The sequence below is a fragment of the Rosa chinensis genome, chromosome 1 (genome assembly GCF_002994745.2).
Source record: "Rosa chinensis cultivar Old Blush chromosome 1, RchiOBHm-V2, whole genome shotgun sequence".
NCBI lineage: Eukaryota > Viridiplantae > Streptophyta > Magnoliopsida > Rosales > Rosaceae > Rosa > Rosa chinensis.
Genome location: NC_037088.1, coordinates 5,605,710 through 5,627,510, shown reverse-complemented (window position 1 = coordinate 5,627,510; position 21,801 = coordinate 5,605,710). Strand labels below are relative to the sequence as shown.

General features: G+C 39.0%; 2 protein-coding genes and 1 long non-coding RNA gene across 3 annotated transcripts; 2 read left to right on the top strand and 1 right to left on the bottom strand.

Annotated features, from left to right (window-relative positions):
- Positions 1–5,128: 5,128 nt before the first annotated feature.
- LOC112175074 lies at positions 5,129–7,273 on the top strand. The gene is made up of 2 exons (XR_002926297.2): positions 5,129–5,375; positions 6,593–7,273. It is a non-coding gene; the product is annotated as an uncharacterized LOC112175074 (long non-coding RNA).
- Positions 7,274–9,210: 1,937 nt separating this feature from the next.
- Positions 9,211–10,245, top strand: LOC112175029 (germin-like protein subfamily 1 member 7). Its single transcript, XM_024312733.2, has 2 exons — positions 9,211–9,417; positions 9,546–10,245. The coding sequence occupies exons 1-2, from the start codon at positions 9,273–9,275 to the stop codon at positions 10,097–10,099; spliced, it is 699 nt and encodes a 232-aa protein (XP_024168501.1). The 5' UTR covers positions 9,211–9,272; the 3' UTR covers positions 10,100–10,245.
- Positions 10,246–10,450: 205 nt separating this feature from the next.
- LOC112174981 lies at positions 10,451–20,677 on the bottom strand. Its single transcript, XM_024312729.2, has 4 exons — positions 18,808–20,677; positions 11,514–11,618; positions 11,119–11,290; positions 10,451–11,002 (listed from the first exon to the last, which is right to left on the bottom strand). Exon 1 carries the CDS (start codon positions 20,615–20,617, stop codon positions 19,178–19,180), a length of 1,440 nt encoding a protein of 479 aa, XP_024168497.1. The 5' UTR covers positions 20,618–20,677; the 3' UTR covers positions 10,451–11,002; positions 11,119–11,290; positions 11,514–11,618; positions 18,808–19,177.
- Between the last annotated feature and the right edge of the window lie 1,124 nt (positions 20,678–21,801).

Genomic DNA, 21,801 nt, shown 5'->3' with positions numbered 1-21,801 from the left:
TTTAAGAACAAGAAGATGTGTTTATGAATGGAAAATTGTTAAAGGCACATCGGACCATCCATATTCAAAATGAAGCAATCTCAGCCGTGCGTTTTTTGACCGTTGCATGTCCCAACAGTCGGCAACAGACAGCCCAGCATGGCGGGGCCCACTGGAACAGGAAGCATGCAGGTCACTTTTCTCTCTCCAGCGCAATTGCGCGTGTGCTCTTCCTCCCTCCTTTTTATTTCCGCGCGTCCTTCTCCTCTTCATTCTCCAGCGCGTCTCTCTCTCTCTCTCTCTCTCTTGGGCTGGGTCAGCCGGGCTTGTGGTCCCAGACCACTGTTCATCAGTCTTAGTCTTGGAAAAGTCTCAATTTGGAGACTTCAAATGAGCCCAAGTCCCATTTTTATGAGACCAGCCCCCTCTAAAAACCAAGGTTGGAGATGAAAAGTCTCATAGTTGATCAAATTCTGATTTTGAACCCCAAGGTTGGAGTTGCCCTAAGAGCAAACGGAGGGATTGTACAGGTACCACTGGACTCTCTGAAAATTTGTAGGTACCAAAAGTGCATTTCGTGATAATTCGGATACTATATGAGGATTTTACCCTTATCTTTATCATTTGAGCTCATGAGTGACGTCTTTTATTTTCCAAAAATGAGAGCAACACAAAATTTTCTTGCATTCCAGCTTCTGAGTTGATGTAAAACAGAAAAAGAGAAATCCCCTTTGGAAAGTTTACCAGAGCATATTGATTCATTAGCGAAGCTTGAGATATCTGGATGTGAGGCCTTGGTTGTTGCAATATCAAATTTTAAGCAACTCCATGAATTAGATATCCGAAATTGCTACGGAATGGTGCATTTGTTAGAAATAGCAAACTTGAAGAATCACAAACATATATTTAAGAACTTATACTAGATCAATACATGTAACTAAGATTACTGAAAATCAACAAAATGTAAATTATATGATTACGATTGAAAGTGCTATATCAATCCTGAATCTCCAGAAAACAAGAACACAAGAACATTAATGCAAAGTCTTACTCGATGCACTTCCATTGTCCATGATAGCCTTCTCCTGATTTCACCCTTATGTTCTCTTAGTATATGGGACTAAAGCAAGAACCACACATGCATCAGAAGGGATCAATCTGACATATATATAGCAACTCTGCAAATCAGTTTCATCCATAAAGAAACTACTGCAATACCTCAACTGCTTATCAAACTTTAACTGCTCTTTCAACTGTAACTTAGTTTAAATTCAAATACCAGATAACCTTGTCACAAAATGAAATATTTCATCAGCTTATATCATAGTCTAAACTTAGATTAATTACATATATATGAAATGTATATGCAGAATACAAGTTCTAATCAATGTCTTATTCCATAAGCAATGCTAGTTTGCTTACAATCTCCCACTGAACTTGACATTGATTTGTAATTGTAGCTGAATGCATATTTATACACTCACATAAGAACTAATCTACTTAAAATGTGCACTGCAAGTTTAGACACTTTGGTTATTTAAATTTGGTAATCTAGATTCTGTCAATGATGTCCAACTACAAGGAACCCAAGAACATCACAGTGAATAAGAATAAACACTAGTGTTCCAAGATCACAATGCAGCAGACTAAAATCACATGAATCTCAGTTACAGCAACCGTATAAACACACTTGTGTTATGAATGCATTCAATTATACACTTGTATGTTTAAAGTCCTACCAAAATTTCTAAATTAATAGAAGTAAAGCAAATTATATTCCACTATAAATTTTATCACAATCTGCATTATATATATTGCCATTCAATAAATTGCAAACTGAAAGTTGTACAACTTGATTTTAGCAGATAATTAATTGGATAAAACCTTAATAATATAATTGCATTTTATTGATCATATCACAACTTAAATACTAGTCAATACTAACTTGTGAGATAATGCTGATATGTTCCTCAATATCAAATGATGTCTGCAACTCTCATATTTGCAGCATGTTTTACAAACTCAGCCACTGGTAAAGCCTTGGTCAATGGATCTGCCCAATCTTTACAACTTCTATTTCATTATCTCTAACACTTTCCCTCACTGCAAAGTACTTAACATCAATATTTCTAGAACTTGAAGACCTCTTGTTGTTCTTTGAAAAGAAGACTGCTGATGCATTATCACAGTAAATCACCATAGGCCTTTCTACATAACCTATTAACTTCAAATGAGAAATAAATTCCTCAACCACAATGCATGTCCTGTTGCTTCAAAAATAGCAATATACTCATCTTGAAAAGTTGATGTGGTTGTCAAAGTCTGCTTTGCAGTTTTCCATGAAATAGCTCCACCTGCTAGAAGAAATATATAACCAGATGTAGATTTCAAATCATCCATATCTGATTTGTAAGATGCATCTGTGTAGGTCTCTACTTCAAGTTCTTTCTCATTCAATCTTCTATACACCAGCATATGATTCCTGGTCCTTTTTAAATATATCAGAACTTTCTTACCTGCTATCCAATGTTCATGGCCTGCATTTGATTGAAATCTTGAAAGCATATTTACTGCAAATGAAATGTCAGGCCTTGTACAAATCTGAGCATACATCAAGCTCCCCACCAATCTTGCATATAGTACATTCTTCATGCTCTCTATTTCCAACATATTCTTTGGACATTGACCCTTGTGCAGCTTATCTCCTTTAGATATTGGTGCATCACCTGATTTGCACCCTTGCATCCCAAATCTCTGCAATATCTTGTCCACATAATTTTTCTGAGATAAACCTAAAGCATATTGCTTTCTATTTCTAGTTATCTCAATGCCTAGCACATAATTAATGTGCTTCTCCCATATCTTTCATGTCAAACTGACTCAACAAAACAGCTTTTGTTTCTTTCAGCAAACAACTATTGCTGCTTGCAAGTAAAATATCATCAACATACAGAATGAGCAAAATAAAATTGCTCCCACTAGTCTTAAGATAAATACACTCATCCAATTTATTTTCCAAAAAGCCAAATTGAGTGATTACCTTATCAAACTTGAGATACCATTGCCTGGAAGCTTGCTTAAGACCATATATTGATTTCTTGAGCTTGCAAACCTTGCTTTCATCTTCTGCAAAACCATCTGGTTGCAACATATAAATTTCTTCATGCAAATCACCATTCAAAAATGCAGTCTTGACATTCATCTGGTGTAACTCAAGATCAAAGTGTGCTACTAGAGCCATGACAGCTCTAAATGCATCTTTGGTTGAAACTGGAGAGAAAGTCTCATTATAGTCAATTCCTTCTTTCTGATTGTAGCCTTTAGCCACTAGTCTTGCTTTAAATCTTTCCACTTTGCCATCTGCATCTCTCTTTGTTTTAAACACCCATTTGCATCCAATAGGCTTAGAGTCATGTGGTTTATCAACCAAAATCCATACACCATTCTGAGCCATACTTTGAAGTTCATCCTCCATTGCCAATCTCTATTTTTCACTATTTATTGACTGCATAGCTTCTGCAACTGAAATGGGATCATCTTCATCTTCTAAGTTATCTTCTTCAATTGTCAAGTACAGCTTGTAATCATCTGGTATGGTACATTTCCTGAAGCTTTCAATTTTACCCTCCTATATAAACAAAGGAGTATGAAGTAAATGTCTTTCCTACCCTTCTTCTCTTTGACAGATCACGACACGAAGATAGGTCATCATTGACTTTGAACAACTCAAATCAATCGCGTAGAATTACAAATCACTCTCTTCGAGCAGGCGAAGTTGGGAGGGAGGACCATGTCTGCAACTCTCAAGTAGATTTCTCCTTTATTTACTTTTGTGACACTTGCTGCAATTTTGAGCAATTCTTCTGTTTCTGAAATGATTCTAGTATTATTCTCATTTATTATTCCCCACAGGAAGGCTAAAATTGTTATGTTTCCAACATATGCACTTGGCCTCAACAGCTTCATATTCGTCTTGCAGTGGTGTATCAGGTCCGGAAACTAGAGAAAGGACCACATATACTGGTTCAATTATGTATTAGTTGTTTTGCCTATTAATTGTTCAATATTTCTGAATGACTGAATTTGGGGAGAAGCAATTGGTCCTTCTTTGGATGGCAGAAGGTTCGGTCCAACAGGAAGATATAGGTAGTGATTGTTTTCGAGCACTATTATCCTGGTCATTATTTCAAAAGTCATGCAAGAACAATTCGAAATATGTAATGCATGACCTTGTTACTGATTTGGCACGATGGGCAGCAGGAGAGACTTGTTTTAGATTGGAGGAAAATGGGAAGAATAAACATGCAATTTCAATGTCATCTCAAGGCACGTTATTCGTCTTACACTCTTGATAGGTATGACGGGGTTCAAAAGTTTGAAGCCTACTCTGACCCTAAATGTATACGTCTGAGGACATTCCTGCCACTTTCACTTTCAGATACCGTTGGGCTCTCATATCGCTTATAAGGTTACATATGATTTACTTCCAAAATTGCAGTACTTGCGAGTGCTCTATTTCAAGGGTTATACAATATCTGAGTTGCCAGAGGTTGGTAAATTAAAACATCTACGTTATCTACTTATCTTGATAACGCTAATCCGACCCGTTTATAATTTCAAATATTTTAAAATTTTAAATAGTAATATTAAATTTATATCATTATACCTCATATTTTATATTTTATATTTTTTAAAAATAATAATATATTAATAAAAATAATATTCTATTATTATAAAAACTGGCCGAATCATTAACGGATCGGATCGACCTAAATCCATATTTGATCCGTTAAATAAATGAGTTAACGGATTCGGATCATTAATGGATCAACGGATCAAAATTTTCGATCCAAATCCGTCCAATAACCACGGATCTGGAGCGGGTCCGGATTAAAAGCCGGTCCATTTATAGGTCTAGTTATCTTGATCTTTCTTACACACTAGTACTTTGAACTTCCAATAAAAGAAAGAATTAAATCTAGTGAGTTTTAGTTACCAAAATATAGACCCCTCCAGATAGGCCTGACATTTGAACCCGCAACCCACAAACCCGCACGCTAAAAGCCCGTACGAACCCGCCAATTATTAATCTAGACTAAGAAAAGCCCGCACTCCAAAAACCCGTAAATTAACGGACCATGCCGTGCTAGACTCGTTAGGCCGGTTGGAACCCGTTAAGTTATTTCTGAAAATTAAAACCCTTTCTACTCTGTTGAAAGAAGCGATCCAAGTATATCCAACGATGGCTCTCTCACCCTCTCTGCCTCTCTCGTAGACTCCATAACTCCATCTCTCTCTTTTTCATCCAAACCCACAATTTCAGAGTGAGAGAGATCTGAGCTGGGATGCCTGGGATTGGGTTCTGAAGTGCTTATTGGGATTTGGGTGGAAACAAGGTAGTGAAGTTACCATCTCTGATCTCTCTCTTCAGTTCTCAGTTTGTCTTTATTGCTTTGATTAATCTGTGCTCTTTTGTTGTTGAAAGTATGGATCTTGATGGATTAAATCATTGAATTTATATCACTGGGTTTGGTTGTTGCTTCTCTCTGTAGTGTTCACCAACAATCGCAAACAACAAAATATATAGAACCCACTTTACTGTTTTGTTGCTTCTCTCAATTAATAGTTTGCTGAATCTGAGTTTAAGAGAATAATGGTGTGGTTTTGCTTTTGGTGCTGGTTTTTTTTCCTTTACTTTCTAGAAGCCATTCCAATTTTTCAGCTCGTTCTTGTAGACTTGTAGTGCATATCAGGTGAATATTTGATTACTTCTGATGTAGTGTGGAATTAGAGATATTCATTAGCCTTTGTATGTAAATGACTAAATGTTATCAGAGGTTGCAGGGAGTTTGTATTTGCTTAATAGATAGCTTTCTTCTTTGTTAAATTGATGATGTATGCAGTAGACACTTAGAAACAGATTTTGACATTATTCAATTTTGTTAGTGCTTGTTATACAATCCCATGTTTCTGATATATCTCTTAAGCAGCTTGCCAAAAAAGTTTTGTTTATGATAAACCTCTCTTAATTAAAGAGGAAGGGAGATGCGAGAAGGGAAGCATAAGTGGTTGACCAGGTGTTTTTTTGCTTTAGCTTTTGCGGGGTTTAGGGTCATATAATAAGAGAAGCAAAGCAGAGCGAGAAGGGAAGCATAAGTTGTGGGCTGCCTGTCATTGCTCAAATGACGACAGATGCATATGCATATTTAGATAGTTTAAGTTCAGTTGCATGTTTAGTGCTCTAAGAATAGGCCTCTTTATGTTTAGAATTTAGAATGATAAAAGATGCTTTAGATATTTTCTGAGTTAGTTGAAGAAAAGAAAAATGTTAGGTAGTAATACAAGGTCATTGACAAAAGAGAATATAGCTTTCAGATCTGATATTATAATCTGACTGAATATGTCTTGCTGTAGTGCCGTTTCTACTGTTCTATTGAATAAATAAAGTTTGCTAGGCAAGTGATGGTGTATAATGTTTTATCTCTTCTTTCAATTTTCGGAAACCGACAGTTGGTAGTTGTCAAATTTGCTAACTTTTTCATCTTTTTGTTTTGGTAGTTATCAATCTTTATGTCATTCTAATATTTTTCTTTTTTGTTTGTTTATATTTTAGAAAAAGAGCGTGCTGAATTGGAGGATCTTACTGAAAAAGGGGGTCACTGATGGAGCAGATGCCAACGCTTCTCCCATCTCTCAAGTCTATGTTCAGAATTGGAAACATTTCCAGAAGGGGAATTGTCGAGAATCACTTTACATCTTCCATGTTCCAAAGGGTCGGAGTCATGGAAAACACGGGTTTCTAAATTCTAAACCTAAGTACCTAACTCTTTGCTATCACTGGGGATTTCAGAATACCATGAGCTCCATTGTGTGATACTCCATTCCACTTGGTTTATATAAAAGCTCTAGGAACAAAAAGTTTGCAGATTTATTTCCTAGATCTCTTGAGTACTATGTGAACCTTCTCCAAGAAATCTATCTTGAGTAAAACGATTGTGTTGTCAGATTAAGTTGTTGAACTTTTCACATAATAGTATGGAATCCATTATCCTTCTTTGTAGAGCTTTATGTTCCTCTCTTCTTCTTTTTTCCCCCTAAACAAATCTTGCTTTACAGATCTATGTTCCTTCTTACCATCAACCTATGCCTTCTGGGTATGTTTTTTTATTTCTTTTGCTGAGTGTTTGTGTGGTACTTTCTTCTTCTTCTTCTTCGTTTTCTTCCTTTTTGTTTTTTTAGTGTCAATTAATAGTATTTAAATTTTGACCTTTCTCATTAATCACACTATCAACTTGCTTCCCTAGTTTACTTCGGATTATGGACCAGGTTGTAGCTTTTTTCATCATCATGGAAGTGATTAGAAATTGTAAGTTCAACTCTGTTGGGATCATCAATTAACCTCCGAGTTTTGTGTTAAATGGGAAGTCCTACCATTTTTACAGTACATTAATATATCGATACATCATGTGCACTTAGTTTGTTACAAAGGTGGAGCAATGCCAAACTAGTCTCTAATGCATGGAGTTAATCTAGATCTTAATTGAGTGGCCACTGGTTGTATCAATATATTAATGTACCTTAATGAATCCTGGATAAATATCATTTTTGTACTATCAGCTTACACGCGGGAGTTCTTACTCATGGTCAAGCTGAGCCTTTCAACTCACAACTTCTCAAATCTCAAAAAAAAAAAAATAAATAAAAAAAATCCCAAGAACCTACAATTCCACCATTCAGTAAAGTACGTGGTGTGTTGTGTATACTAATTTAAATAACGTTGTCCTCTCTGAAGAATGGATTGATTCTCTACCAATCTTCCAGCATTACATAATTTAATTTCAAATTCGATAACTCATTGAGGAAATAGGCCCGGCTCAAAATTTTCAAAGAAGGTGATAGTAGTGCAGAATACGACTACATTGATTGCAGCACTAAATCAATTTTTTTGCTTGAAATAGATTAACACCCAAGCTAAGCTATATATGAGCAAATGATTCTCCCTCCCTCTCTCGTGACGAAGTCTTTCAATTAGAAGAGCTTGAAATAGATTAACACACAAGCTATGCTATGTATGAGCAAATGACTAAAAAATTTATGACTAATGGTGACTGCCACTTCAAGAAACCCATAATCTAATGTTCGAAATGTTGAAATCTTCAACACCTAAAGTCCCAAATGAAAATTCTACAATTAGATGAATCATCTAAGAAAGAAACTTTTTGATGGAGAAATTCTTAGTCAGACAATTGATAAAATCATCAATAACTTTAAAGTTTATATAGAATTGGATCGTATGGGCACTAAGGAGAGATCAATGTTGAAGGTTGGAACAATATGATGGAGAGTTGGTGGGGGAAGGGATGAAGATTGTTGGGTACAATTATGGCATTAAAAGTGGAAATTAGATGACTATTTTTTAAATGCTGTCTGCTAGATATATTTACATATTTGATGGATTCATCTAGCAAGACCCCAAAAAAAAAAATAGTCAATTGAAACTTACTACTACTAGTATACTCGTCTTCTTAATGCTAAAAGGTAAGAGGTAAAAAGGCTTGCACCCTCAATTTGAAGCGTGTTTCTGGCTACTTTCTAGGGTGCAGGTGAACTTGTGGAAATGCCTGATCAGAAGACTTCGGAGGGTGAATTCTGGGTAGTTATCGTCAACAATATTATCGGCCGGAATGATGTATTGATGTTAAGTGGTTGATATATTATCGTTTTGTTTGGTAGAAATATTGGAAGGAATCATATGACTAAACATTGGAACACTTGAAAAAAAATAAAAAATAAAAAATAAAACTACTACCTAAAATTTTTAATATGGTTAATCCCATTAGCCACGTCTAATGTACTCTCGTATATATTTTTGTTTCCACCTCTCATCTTCCTCGTGGTATAAACTAACAGAATTCCTATCTCACTGATCGAGCTGAGCTCATACCCAACGTTGGAGTGTCGGCCTTTACAAAAGCCACATTTTAAGGGTGAAACGGATAATATCCTATAATAATTTGTTAATTTTATGAATATGGCGGAGAGCGGGTCAATTAGCTTACAATTAGTACAGAATATAATCCAAGTCTTTACCTGCTTCTGAATACTAAGGAGTTAATTATTTTGAGTTACGACCTGCCTCCTTAGACGTGGCAAATCCAAGACTAGTTCAATTGTATTTCTCTCCATCTCTTCCATCTATAAATAGGCATTTCCTCCATTCAAGATTTTCATCCACCTCGATCCAATTCTCTCTTATACAAAACACTATCATATACGAGTATTGCGATCACGATATGATGAAAGGTGCTCATTGCCCTACAGCTGCTGCTTTTGCCCTATTGGCATTGGCAACCTTCCACCTTGTCTCTGCCTTTGATCCTAGTCCTCTCCAAGATTTCTGTGTAGCACTTAACACCACCAACACTGATATTTCTGCTGGTATAGAGTAGTCACTAGCATATGTACATATCATATTTCCCATATATATGAGGATAAGAGGATTATATGATTAATTTTCGTATTTGCATGAATGCATGCATGTTCTGATATGATGTTCCATATTGCAGTGTTTGTGAATGGGAGATTCTGCAAGGACCCAAAGATGGTAACACCAGAGGATTTCTTCTTTTCCGGGCTCCGGATGCGCGGAAACACATCAAATCCGCTTGGTTCCATCGTCACCCAGGCGAATGTGCAGCAAATAGCAGGACTGAACACTCTTGGGGTATCCCTCGCCCGCATAGACTATGCAGTTGGTGGACTAAACCCTCCTCACATCCACCCTCGGGCCACGGAAGTCCTTAGGGTCATGGAAGGCACTCTCTACGTTGGCTTCGTCACATCCAATGATAACGGCAACCGCCTCTTCAGCAAAGTGTTGTACGAGGGAGATGTGTTTGTCTTCCCATTTGCTCAAATTCACTTCCAGCTTAACATCGGAAAGGTCAACGCTGTAGCTATTTCCAGTTTTAGCAGCCAGTTTCCTGGTGTCACCACCATAGCCAAAGCAGTGTTCGGCTCCAACCCGTCAATCAACCCTGATGTTCTCACCAAGGCCTTCCAAGTGGACAAAAATGTCGTTCAGTATCTCCAGAACCAGTTCTGGTATGACAACAATTAAGAAGATGCTGGCCATATGTCCCATATTATACGACACATATCTAAGCTTAATACAAAATAAGACTGCAGTTGCTTGTGTAATGTACCTCTTCCTTGATCAGTGGATTATTGGAAGCTGATTATTAATAAATACTTGCATCGTATAAAGAGGCTGTGTGTTCTATCTCTAAATCGCTTGCAGTTTAGACAATTGATCGAGAAGAACTAGGCTAAAATTTATAATTCATTCTACAAAAAACAAACAACTCTACCAAAGAGAATCAAATGAGAGGCTTATATAAGAATTCTCATTGAATTGAGATTGAGAAGTTTTCATCTCATATGAATCAGTGACTGGATAAAAACTCCAAACTGAGAACGCTATTTACAGATCATGTATTCTGTAAGATATTTACAACATTATCAGGAGGCAGCTAAACTGATAACACTACACTACCTTTCTTCAGTAACACTACAGTACCTTTCCAAATCCCTGAAAGAGTTGCATTATATTCTGAGGCACTCACATGCATCCTGGAAGGAATTCAAAGGCTATCTATACATGTATGTGACAAAAAAAACAAAGAAAAAGGTTGGTCACCCTTTCTGCCTACCTGAGGTTAGATGTTACCTTGAATGTAGATAAGCTTAATGGGGAACTGACACTAGTTTAATTATGAGTTGTTAAAATCAGTTACAGAAAATTTCAATACGTCGCCGCTAGCGCCGCCTAGAGAGGAAGAACTCGTAGTCTGGATGCCTGTTTACAGATGTCATACTTCCTTTGCTCACAACAGCTCTTGACATAAGAGATGCCGTCTCCTCAAGTGTCCTCAAACGCTCCTCCAGTATTTCACAAGGGTTTAAGTTTGATAATGTTGTCTGTGCTGGTGCTGAGGGCCTTAAACTGGAACCAGCATTCACTCTGTTTGTTGACATAAAGTATATATTTCAAAAAAGCTGCACAGATCTAACAGTATGCTTGAATTACATGTTAAAATACACTGCACAATATTTCACAATCTCTGTACCATTAACTACCTGAGCATTGTAACTCTGAAGACCCACAACTGGAGATACAATACAGTCATCCACACTACGAGACTCAAAGATGGCATTTCTACGAACCAGACAACCAAGTGAATGGTAGGTCAAAAATGCTGCACGGAAGCCATCAGGTATCCTGTAAATAGGATACCATGCCACTGAATACCTGAAAATCAGATCGCACTTGAAAGTTACATGCTATTTAGAAATTTAAGGAACTCAGAAAAGCTGATATTTTGTACTGTTCATTCATCAGTGTCAATTGCATTCCCCTTGAAAATCTTTAACTAGTAATTATATTCATTTTAGCTATGAACCTAACAGGGTCAATTACAAACAATATTGATTAATTTACAATGTAAAGGTCTGAATCTGTTTGTATTACTAACCAAGATCTGGGATGTAGATCATTTAGATTTATAGAGTCTAGTGTAGTTGGATCGCCATACACTTTTGAATGTGAATGTCCATCACCTCTAACCAGCTCCTTTATCCTGAAAGGGAGGGAACAGAATAAGATCATCTGAAAGTACAGGTCAAAATAAAGTTCATAAGGATCATGATAGATCCAAAAAGTAGATACTTACACAAACATGCAGATGCTCAATATTATAGTAACTGAGAAACACAAAAGAAATCTCTCATTTGTGCCTACTATCTTAAAAAGCATTTCCAGCAGGTAGAAAAACATTCAAACATATGATGGAAGAATAAACAATAAAGTAAAACTGTGGATATAAAACTTTAAAAAAAAAAAATCTTACAGTATATGGTATTAACACGTGCTATGCTCATACCACAAAATGTCAAATCTGTTGAAGGATATCGACATAATGTGTGCCTCTACAAACTAGGGTTTAGAGTTGTAATAGGAATGTGTTTTAGGTATTCAATTGTAATCGGATTCTATTACCTTACACTCCCCATTTAAAGGGCTCCTATTATCAATGATAACACACAATTCTATTCTCCTACAACACGTTATCAGCACGAGTTCTAACCCTAGCTTCAGAAAAAAATAACCCTGGTTGAAGGACAAAAAGAGCACACCACGTCCTTCACTCTTCGAGATCGAACATGTAGACATCATGCCTCCCCCTGATGTCAATATCTCCCCCTGATTGCTACAATCATGAGAGTTCGGATAACTTTTTCAATCCGATGCTCTTCACATGTTTCTCGAAGGTGGATTTTGGTAACGACTTAGTAAATAAGTCCGCTACATTATCCTCTGATCGGATTTGGTTCACTTCAATATTTAGAAATGCTTGTTGTCATTTTGATGGAGGGGAGGAGGAGCACGGAAGGTGGCATTTTGCCTTGTGGGGTCCGATCCCACACTTCCGTCATCTCTTTCTCTGTAGGAATAGAACAAGCCCATATCAATCGTACCTCTCAAATATCGAAAGATTGTCTTTATACCAATCTAATGGCGTTGCGTTGGCGCGGGGCTATGTCTAGCCAACAAGTTCATAATAATTGAGGTGTCCAGTCTTGTGTTGTGCTAAGTACAATAATGCGCCTATTGTACATAAGTAAGCACTAGAAGAAAAAAAAAACCTAGAAGAAAAATCTTTTTTCTTCTCTGCCGCCAACCCAAAACAGAAAAAAAAAAAAAACAAAACAAAACAAAACAAAAAAAACTCCATACCGGCCGTCCACCACCAGCCCAGCCTCAGCCTCCAGCAGCCAAGCCCGTCCGGCCTCTCCTCCAGCGCCCCCGCGCCCAGCAGACTGCTGCCACCAGCCTCCGTGATCTGCAGCAGCCCAAGCCTCCCTGCCTCAACTTTTCAGCTTTCCTGCCGAGCAGTCCAGCAGCCTCGCACACTCGCAGCCCAGCAGCCTCGCAGCCGCCTGCAGCACCGACCGCATCTGCAAACGTCCCATCACTGCAGACCAGAAGAAGACGACGCAGAAGAAGGAAAACCAGAAAAAAAAAAAAAAAAAAAAAAAAAAAAAAAAAAAGAGAGAGAAGAAGACCCAAAAAAGAGAGGAACCTGGCCCGAAAAAAAAAAAGGAAAAGAAAGGACCCGGCCGGCCCAGAAGAAAAAAAGGAGGGAAAAAAAAAAGGGGGGGGGGGGAGAAGGGCTGGGCCCGAAAAAAAGAAAAAAAAGGGAGAAGGAAGAAAGAAGAAAAAAAAAGGAAGGGAGAAGGGCAGCCACCAACTGCCAATTTCCGACCAGATTCCAACTACACGCCTGCATCAACACGCGCGTGTCTTCAAGTTAAGAACAATCACGTAAGTTTTTATAATTAAGGTTGCTGCTTTCTTGTATTTAAATTCCTTTTATTTTCTGCATAATATTGGAATATATGTTGCCAAATGATTTTTGAGTACTTAACAAAGCGGAATTGTGGGGATTCACGCTTAACGAACTAAGAGTGTTCGTATGAACTAAGAGTGTTCATAATTAAACGAACTAAGAGTGTTCGTGTGAACTAAGAGTGTTCACAATGCTTGGACTAAGAGCGTCCGTAAGCATCAAATTGTGACCATATTAAACATCATTGTTGGTCTAATCCAAAAGAGATTCTTGGAAATTGATTTCTTGGTAGCATAGCTCGGAAATCTTATTATTTTAGTTTTCGTGGAAGTTTAGCTCCGAAACTGATATATCTTCTCTTCTTATTTTCAGGATGTCGAATGAACCTAGACTCGACTTTCCCATGCTTGACTCAACAGGCTCGGATTACCACAGTTGGGTAACCGATGTTGAGAATCATCTCACTTCCAAGGGAATATTACCCATAATCTAGGCACCTAACTCGGATATTGAGTTCAACCGAACATCTACAAAGCATGCTCAAGCAGTTATCTTGATGCGACGACATATGGATAAGGCACTCAGATTGGAGTATATGTCGATCAAGAATGCAAGAGAGCTATGGGTAGCGCTAGAAGAGCGCTTTGGCAATGTCCAAGATTCCCTCCTCCCTGACTTGAAGGTTCAATGGAACAATCTGCGCTTTGCTGACTTCAAGTCTGTTGTTGAATATAATTCAGAAGCTCTTCGCATACAGTCCATGTTGAGGTTTTGTGGACAACCTGTCACAGAGCAAGAGCTAATTGAGAAAACTCTCTCCACCTTCCCTGTTTCAGCCATTGTGGTATCCAAGCAATACCGTACTGAAGTCAATGCTGGACGGATCACGAGGTTCCATCAGCTTATTAATATTATATCTGTAGCTGAGAAACATGATAACATACTCGTGAGGAATTATAATTCAAGGCCCATTGGAACTAAGAGCGTTCATGAGGCGAATTATAATACACCCAAAGGAGGGCGCAAGGAGCGGTACCCTAAGAATGGGGGACATGAGGGACGTTTGGGCCCATATAACCGCCCTAACCAGGAAGGAAACCGCAAGTTTGGTGTGGATACACATGGTGGTAATGCTACACGTGGGAGAGAGGGTCGTGGTATCACTAGCCGTAATGGTGGCTCAATGGGTCGTGGTGGTGGCACCAACCCTCCTAGGGAACGCCGGCAATGTGCACAACATGCACTTCAATTCAAGGGAGGCAACCGCAATGATGAGTGTCATCGATGTGGATCAATTGAGCATTGGTTCAAGCAATACAAGGCAAGTGAGGAACTAGCTGAAAGATACAGGGCATATAGGGACCTGAGAGAGCAAGAAGTGTACCTTGCAGAAGAAGAAGAAGATGGTGGAGATGTCAATCTCACCATAGAGGACTTCAAAGCTGAAGATGAAGTGCACATGGATGCAACAGACTTTGATTAGATTAGTCATTTTTATTTTTCCAAGAGCTTTTGTAATGGCAATTTGCCTTAGTCAATAAATGACAATTGTATTAACTCTTTCTTATGTGGCAGAAATGTGATGTCTAGGAAAGTCATTGAGATTATTGGTACTTAAGAGAGCCTCGCTCCACCAACATCTCTCTCTACTTTCCTGGTCATATTTGATTGGAGTTACCAAACGGATAGAGTGACTACAATGTGTCTTACTTTGATTTTATTTTGGATTAGACTTTGGAAACTTTGATGTAATCATTGGCTATTAATAAAGTGTCAATTCTTTTACTTAATGTCTTGGACATACCTTAATTCGAACTTTATTATATAAGAGCCAATGGTTTTCATGTCAATCACATTATGAGAATGGACAGAGTTCCTTTGCATCACCTCTAATGACTACGGACATAAACGAGTATTAGAGAAACTTATGTGTCGCTCTAGTGGGTTGTATGCAACCACTATTTGAGTTATTGAATCCAACTATGTCATGAGAGACGACTTATGGGATTTTGACACATATAGGCTTTGACATGATGATCCGTGTATTAAAGACTTACACGGATATCCATTTTCAGAACGCAGAAAAGTAAGAACCAAGAATTGGTTCGAGGAGCTGCACATGTGCCTCATGGCGCCATGATTGTGCAAAGACAGGCCATACATGGCCAGTGCCGCCTACCCTCTGTGGCAAATACATGGCATTGACGCCATAAACTACTCTCTCTAGTTTTCAAGTCTATTGTGACACTATGGCTTAACCAAAACCTTTGTTGGTTGATTATAAAGCCCATGTTTCGTTCTGTAAAGCCTGTTATTTAGGATTGAGACCATCCTATGCAAAGGAGATTGAGGAAATAATTCCATTCTCACAAAGAATCTAAGGGAATTCTATGGATTTGATCAACCAACTTGCGGACCATATAGATGTTTTATGGTTGATACGCAAACACGCTGGTCACGTGTTGTGCCATTATCCACTCGTAATGCTGCTTATACTACACTCCTAGCACATAACATATGGCTACGGGCTCACTACCCAGATCATCCCATTCAGTCAATTTGACTTGATAATGCTAGAGAGTTTACATCGACAGTTTTCGATGACTATTGCATATCATTGGGTATTGATATCAAGTATCATATTCCCATGTACACACCCAATTGGTCTCGCGGAAAAGCCACCATTAAACGACTACAATGGTAGCCCGGACATTGGTAATGCGCACCAATATTTCCGCTTGGGTTATGCAATAACGCATGCAGCTATGCTAATTCGTCTACGACTCATAGCAGCCACTCAACTTTTATTTGCGTTACAGCTAGTGACTGGGTTCGAGTTTCATATCTCGTATTTAAGCTTATTTGAGTGTGCGGTTCATGTGCCAATTGCGTCGCCACAGCGCATCAACATGAGTCATTGCAACGAATGCATATATATATATTTGTTGGACATGAGTCTCCAACTATAAGTCCGCTATGTAGAACCCTTGACAGGCGATCTCTATTTCGCTGGATTTGCGAATTGTCACTTTGATGAGACAGTCTTCCCATCGTTAGGGGGAGATTAGAACGTCAATGTTCAACAGGAACGACAGGAATTGTCGTGGTCTGTCCCCACTATGTCTCATCTTGATCCCCTAAAAGTGACGAGATCACATATACCTGCTGCAAACATGCCTGCAAGGATTGATGTCCCCACAAGAGGACATGGTGCCACCCAGAGAAGATGGGTACTGCACCACTACCATGGATGGTAGTATGGTGACGCCACAAAGGTGGCATAATGGCGTCATAGGCCATGGGTTCCGCTAGAGAGACTAGGAGACCCATAGGTTCGATGGATCCTCGCCTTAAGAAGAGAGCAAGTTTGGCACAACTTGATCCATTGATCATTGATACTCATAATCCGTCTCATGAGAATATTTTGGATTGTGGTTATGTCCAAGAGACATCGTTGGGGGACGCCTCAATGTTAGAACCAATTCTTGAAAATATAGAGATCTCTACGAACTACACTAGTGTACATGAGGACGTGGAATTATTGAGACCAATGACATCGAACCTTACTCCGTTGAAGAAAGCCAACGTAGAGAAAATTGGCCTAAATGGAAAGATACGATCCAGGTTGAATTGGATTCACTAACGAAGAGGAAGGATTTCGTGCCTGAGATGCCAACACCTCCTAACATAAAACCTATTGACATTAATAGGTCTTCGTTAGATAGCGTGATGAGAAAAGGAGATGGTAATCTCGCCTTATGGCGCAAGGTTTCTCACAACGCCCTGGAATCGACTACGAGAAGACATATTCTCTCGTAATGGATGTCATTGCACTCCACTATCTTATCAGTTTGGTAGTTTCCAAATAACTGAACATGCAGCTTACGAATGTGGTCATTATGTATCTCTATGGGGATCTAGATACATAATATAATGAAGGTTATTGTGGACTTTATTTACCCAAGTCAAGTGGCTCTAGACCACGGAGCGCATTTGCAACGAGGTTGAAATGCTCACTAAAATGACTACTTGATTGGGAAGGGATATGATGAACTATGCCCACGCGTTTCCATGACAAGTTCCGGATTTGCAATTGTCGCGGTTTATGTTGATAAACATAATTGGAACCCTTGAGAGTTAAGGGAAACCGCTGAACACCTGAAATCCGAGTTTGAGAGGAAGGACCTTGGGAGAACACGGTTTTGTCTAAATTCAGAACTTGTATACCTTGTCAAGAGACATTTTGATAAAGTCAAAGATGCACCATGGTCGTCCGTAGTCTTGGCCCTAAAAGGGATCCGTTTCGTCCCAGGGATGATGACGAAGACGTGTTAATAGCGAAAGTGCTTACTTATGTACAATAGGCGCATTATTGTACTTAGCACAACACAAGACCGGACACCTCAATTATTATGAACTTGTTGGCTAGACATAGCCCCGCGCCAATGCAACGCCATTAGATTGGTATAAAGACAATCTTTCGATATTTGAGAGGTACGATTGATATGGGCTTGTTCTATTCCTACAGAGAAAGAGATGACGGAAGTGTGGGATCGGACCCCACAAGGCAAAATGCCACCTTCCGTGCTCCTCCTCCCCTCCATCAAAATGACAACAAGCATTTCTAAATATTGAAGTGAACCAAATCCGATCAGAGGATAATGTAGCGGACTTATTTACTAAGTCGTTACCAAAATCCACCTTCGAGAAACATGTGAAGAGCATCGGATTGAAAAAGTTATCCGAACTCTCATGATTGTAGCAATCAGGGGGAGATATTGACATCAGGGGGAGGAATGATGTCTACATGTTCGATCTCGAAGAGTGAAGGACGTGTTGTGCTCTTTTTGTCCTTCGACCAGGGTTATTTTTGTCCCACAGGGTTTTTGTTTCCTGGCAAGGTTTTTAACGAGGCAACAATCAAAGCGTCATCACTCAGTTTGAGCGGCACAAGGGGGAGTGTTGAAGGATATCGACATAATGTGTGCCTCTACAAACTAGGGTTTAGAGTTGTAATAGGAATGTGTTTTAGGTATTCAATTGTAATCGGATTCTATTACCTTTTGGGTACCTTGTAACTCCCTATTTAAAGGGCTCCTATTATCAATGATAACACACAATTCTATTCTCCTACAACAAAATCATGATATCCATCGACTAGAGAGTTAAATGTACTTACGGGAAGTGCTTTTATATAAATGAGTTTCCAACTAAAATGAAGTTTGAGACAATAGATGTACATGTATTTGATTTGTTCTGTACAACTACTCTCTTAGTAACTCATCAGAACATAAAAATCCATTGATTCAAAACCCCATGTCTATGTCTCTGCAAAGGCTGCTTTAAGTACCGATGTGGTATTGCTAAAGCATGTTATTCAATGACCACAACTTTCAGTAAAAAGTGTAATAACACTTACTTGTCATATAGAGGTCGTCTTTGTTGAGGTTGTTCATATTCAAAATATTCTAAAAGTAGCTCTAAATCACTGAAACCTGTTGTGTCAGCTGATTTAACAGGTGCATCTTTGGCAAAAGCTTCTGGAATACCCAGTTCGTTTACAAGTGGTGGGATGACTGCATCTTCCTTGCAATCAAGATGAGAAAAAAGTAGTGAATATATTGGAAGACTACCAATACTACAGGATTTTCTGGATATCTCACCACTCCAGCATGCGCTTAACACTTGATGATTGTGAAGTCTATTGTCAATATCTCCAGTACCAATACTCCTACCATTCCTGAAAAGCTCAGTTCCTGACAAATAAGGGACAAAATAAGCACGAAATGCTAAACGATCAGCACCAATCTCTTTGGACTCCCAGGTTCCTCAGCCCTTATTTCCAGCCCATAGCTCCCATATTTCTCATACCACTCCCATAGGCATCCTAAAGTGACATTTGGTGTCTCATGTCTGCACAATGACACACCACCAACCTGGTCAACCTGGTTCCATGAACAGCAAGTGTGACAACTTGTGTGGCTAGGTGATTGATGGATAACGGGAGATGAATAATACAGAAGTCTTTCAAATTCGGCAATTGGATGACCAGTGGTCATTTGAACAGCTTCAGATGCCAGCTGTGCCCTGCAAGCATTATTTACTGCTTCTAATACTCTGTTTGAATAAGCTTCAAAAGCATTTAGACCTTTGGATACATCATAACTATTCACATAGTTAGCTGCATGAAGCTTGTTGTCAGCCACCTCTTCAACTGCATTTGATGTAGGAAGCCTGCCCTCTGTGTCATCAGAAGAACGAATTACATGTCCAGAACCCTGAGCCATGGACTCAACTGCAGCTTTAGAAACCACATTGCCTTTAACAGTGTCTTTAATCGTCCATCTCTTAGAAGCTCCCTCATCAGAATGTTCAAGCAATGAACTCTCAGATCTAGCAGAGCTTGCCAACTCAGAGTCCTTCAACCCGATTGGCATCCACTTGTGTGTAAGAGATCCAGAACTACTCCAGTTTTGCTTGCTGCTTTCTGCAAGAGGGATTTGTCTCTGTACTTCTTGACTTGCTGCATCATAAAGTAGATGAGGAAGGTAGATTGAAGAATGCACCTGAAGCAGACTTGGTTCCTTCCAGGAATTGCATGTTTTTTGCATTGAGCCATCCTGATTTCCTACATTTTGATTCTTCATGCCTGAGACGGTTTTACACACATTTTCAAGATGACCAATCTCATTTGGACAGAGCTGCATGCTTTGAACTGATACGGAGTTCATGCATTCTACTTTGCTGCTCTGGAATCGAGCCGTTGGACGACTAGGTTTCTTGTCCTTCACCTGAGACAAGATATCTGATATATCACTCTGATCCATCCGAAGCTTCAAAGAACCATCTGAGCCAGCCAAGCTAGCATGAGATCCCTTCCTCGAATAACAATTGTATTCTCGTTTCAATGCTGGAGCATTTTTTCTTTTCAACTTTTTTGAGACCTTATCTTTTTGCTGTTTCCTATTTTCACTCTTCAAAAAGACATTAATATCAACAGCATTACAGGTTTTATTGAGCATGGGAGCCTCTCTCAAAGGGAGATCAAGCCTTGAGTAAACAGAACTTGCTTTCTTCAATTCACCAGTGCAATCATTGGCATCATTCTTCAGGACCTTTTGCCAGACCCCTGTACGCATATTCCCAACACTACCAGATTTGGGAACATTTGCACTCCGTTGTCCTACTTTGTTTTGTCTACTTCTCTTGTTAGGCACAACAAATTTCATGTCGCTACTACTGCCAAAATCATGAGTACCCTGCCCTGCGTCCTCAGTGTGGTTATAGGTGTTTACAACATCATTCAGTGACCTTTGATGAGTAAAATATCCCTTTCAAGAACTCAAATCTGCTGGGTCAGATTGATAAACCAAAGGAATGTTTGCCTTCTTCACGTATGCATGCATGCAAGGCAACTCTATCTCTCAAGTCTCCTAACCTTATCCCACCTTCTTCTAATAGCCATCAACAACATGGGAGCAATCTGTTGCAATATTTATCTGTATGATTATCATGCTTATCAATTGTATATGTAAATCTAATAGAGTTATACTCTTATCTTTTGTAACGACTTGTAGTGATCACTAGTATTCTGTTGAATATAAATACATGGTATTGGCCATCAATTAAGGTGTGCTTAATACTACATTTCCATCCCTTGTTTCTAAACCTTTTATGGTATCAAGAGCTTATAGTGTCTAACGACAAACTACAATTTTTTTTTCCCGATGACCACTACCAGTTCAACCTCCTCCTCTACTATCTCCTCCACCACCTCCTCCCAAACCCTCACCCTCAACAATCATCATTCTGTCAATGCCTCACAATCCTCTCCTGCTGGAAATGATTTTTCTTCTGGCCATGTATCTCATTTTCTATCCATTCGGTTAGATCGGACCAACTATCCTCTTTGGTTGGCTCAGATCACTCCTATTCTCAAGGGTCGCAAACTCATGGGCATTGTGGATGGCACTAATCCCTGCCCTCCATGTTTCCTTGCTGATAGTGATGGCAATCTTTCTGACACTGTCAATCCCAACTATGAAAATTGGATTGCTCAAGAACAGACTGTACTCAGTTGGATCAATGGGTCTCTCACTCCCTCTGTACTTGCAACGGTTGCTCGTTCCACATCTGCCTTTTACACCTGGAGATCCTTGGCTAGGAGATATGCCTCTCAATCCTAGAATCGGGTTCTGCAGCTCCGCAGTGATCTCCTTCGTACTTTCCGTGGCAATCTCAGCATCTCTGACTATCTTGACAAGATTAATTCCATTGCAAATAATCTTGCCCTTGCAGGCCACCCTATGGGTGATGCAGATCTAGTATCTATTATTATGAACAACGTTGGTCCAGTCTATGAGACCACAGTGAGTTCTGCTCAAGCACGTGATACCCCTATCACGTATGATTC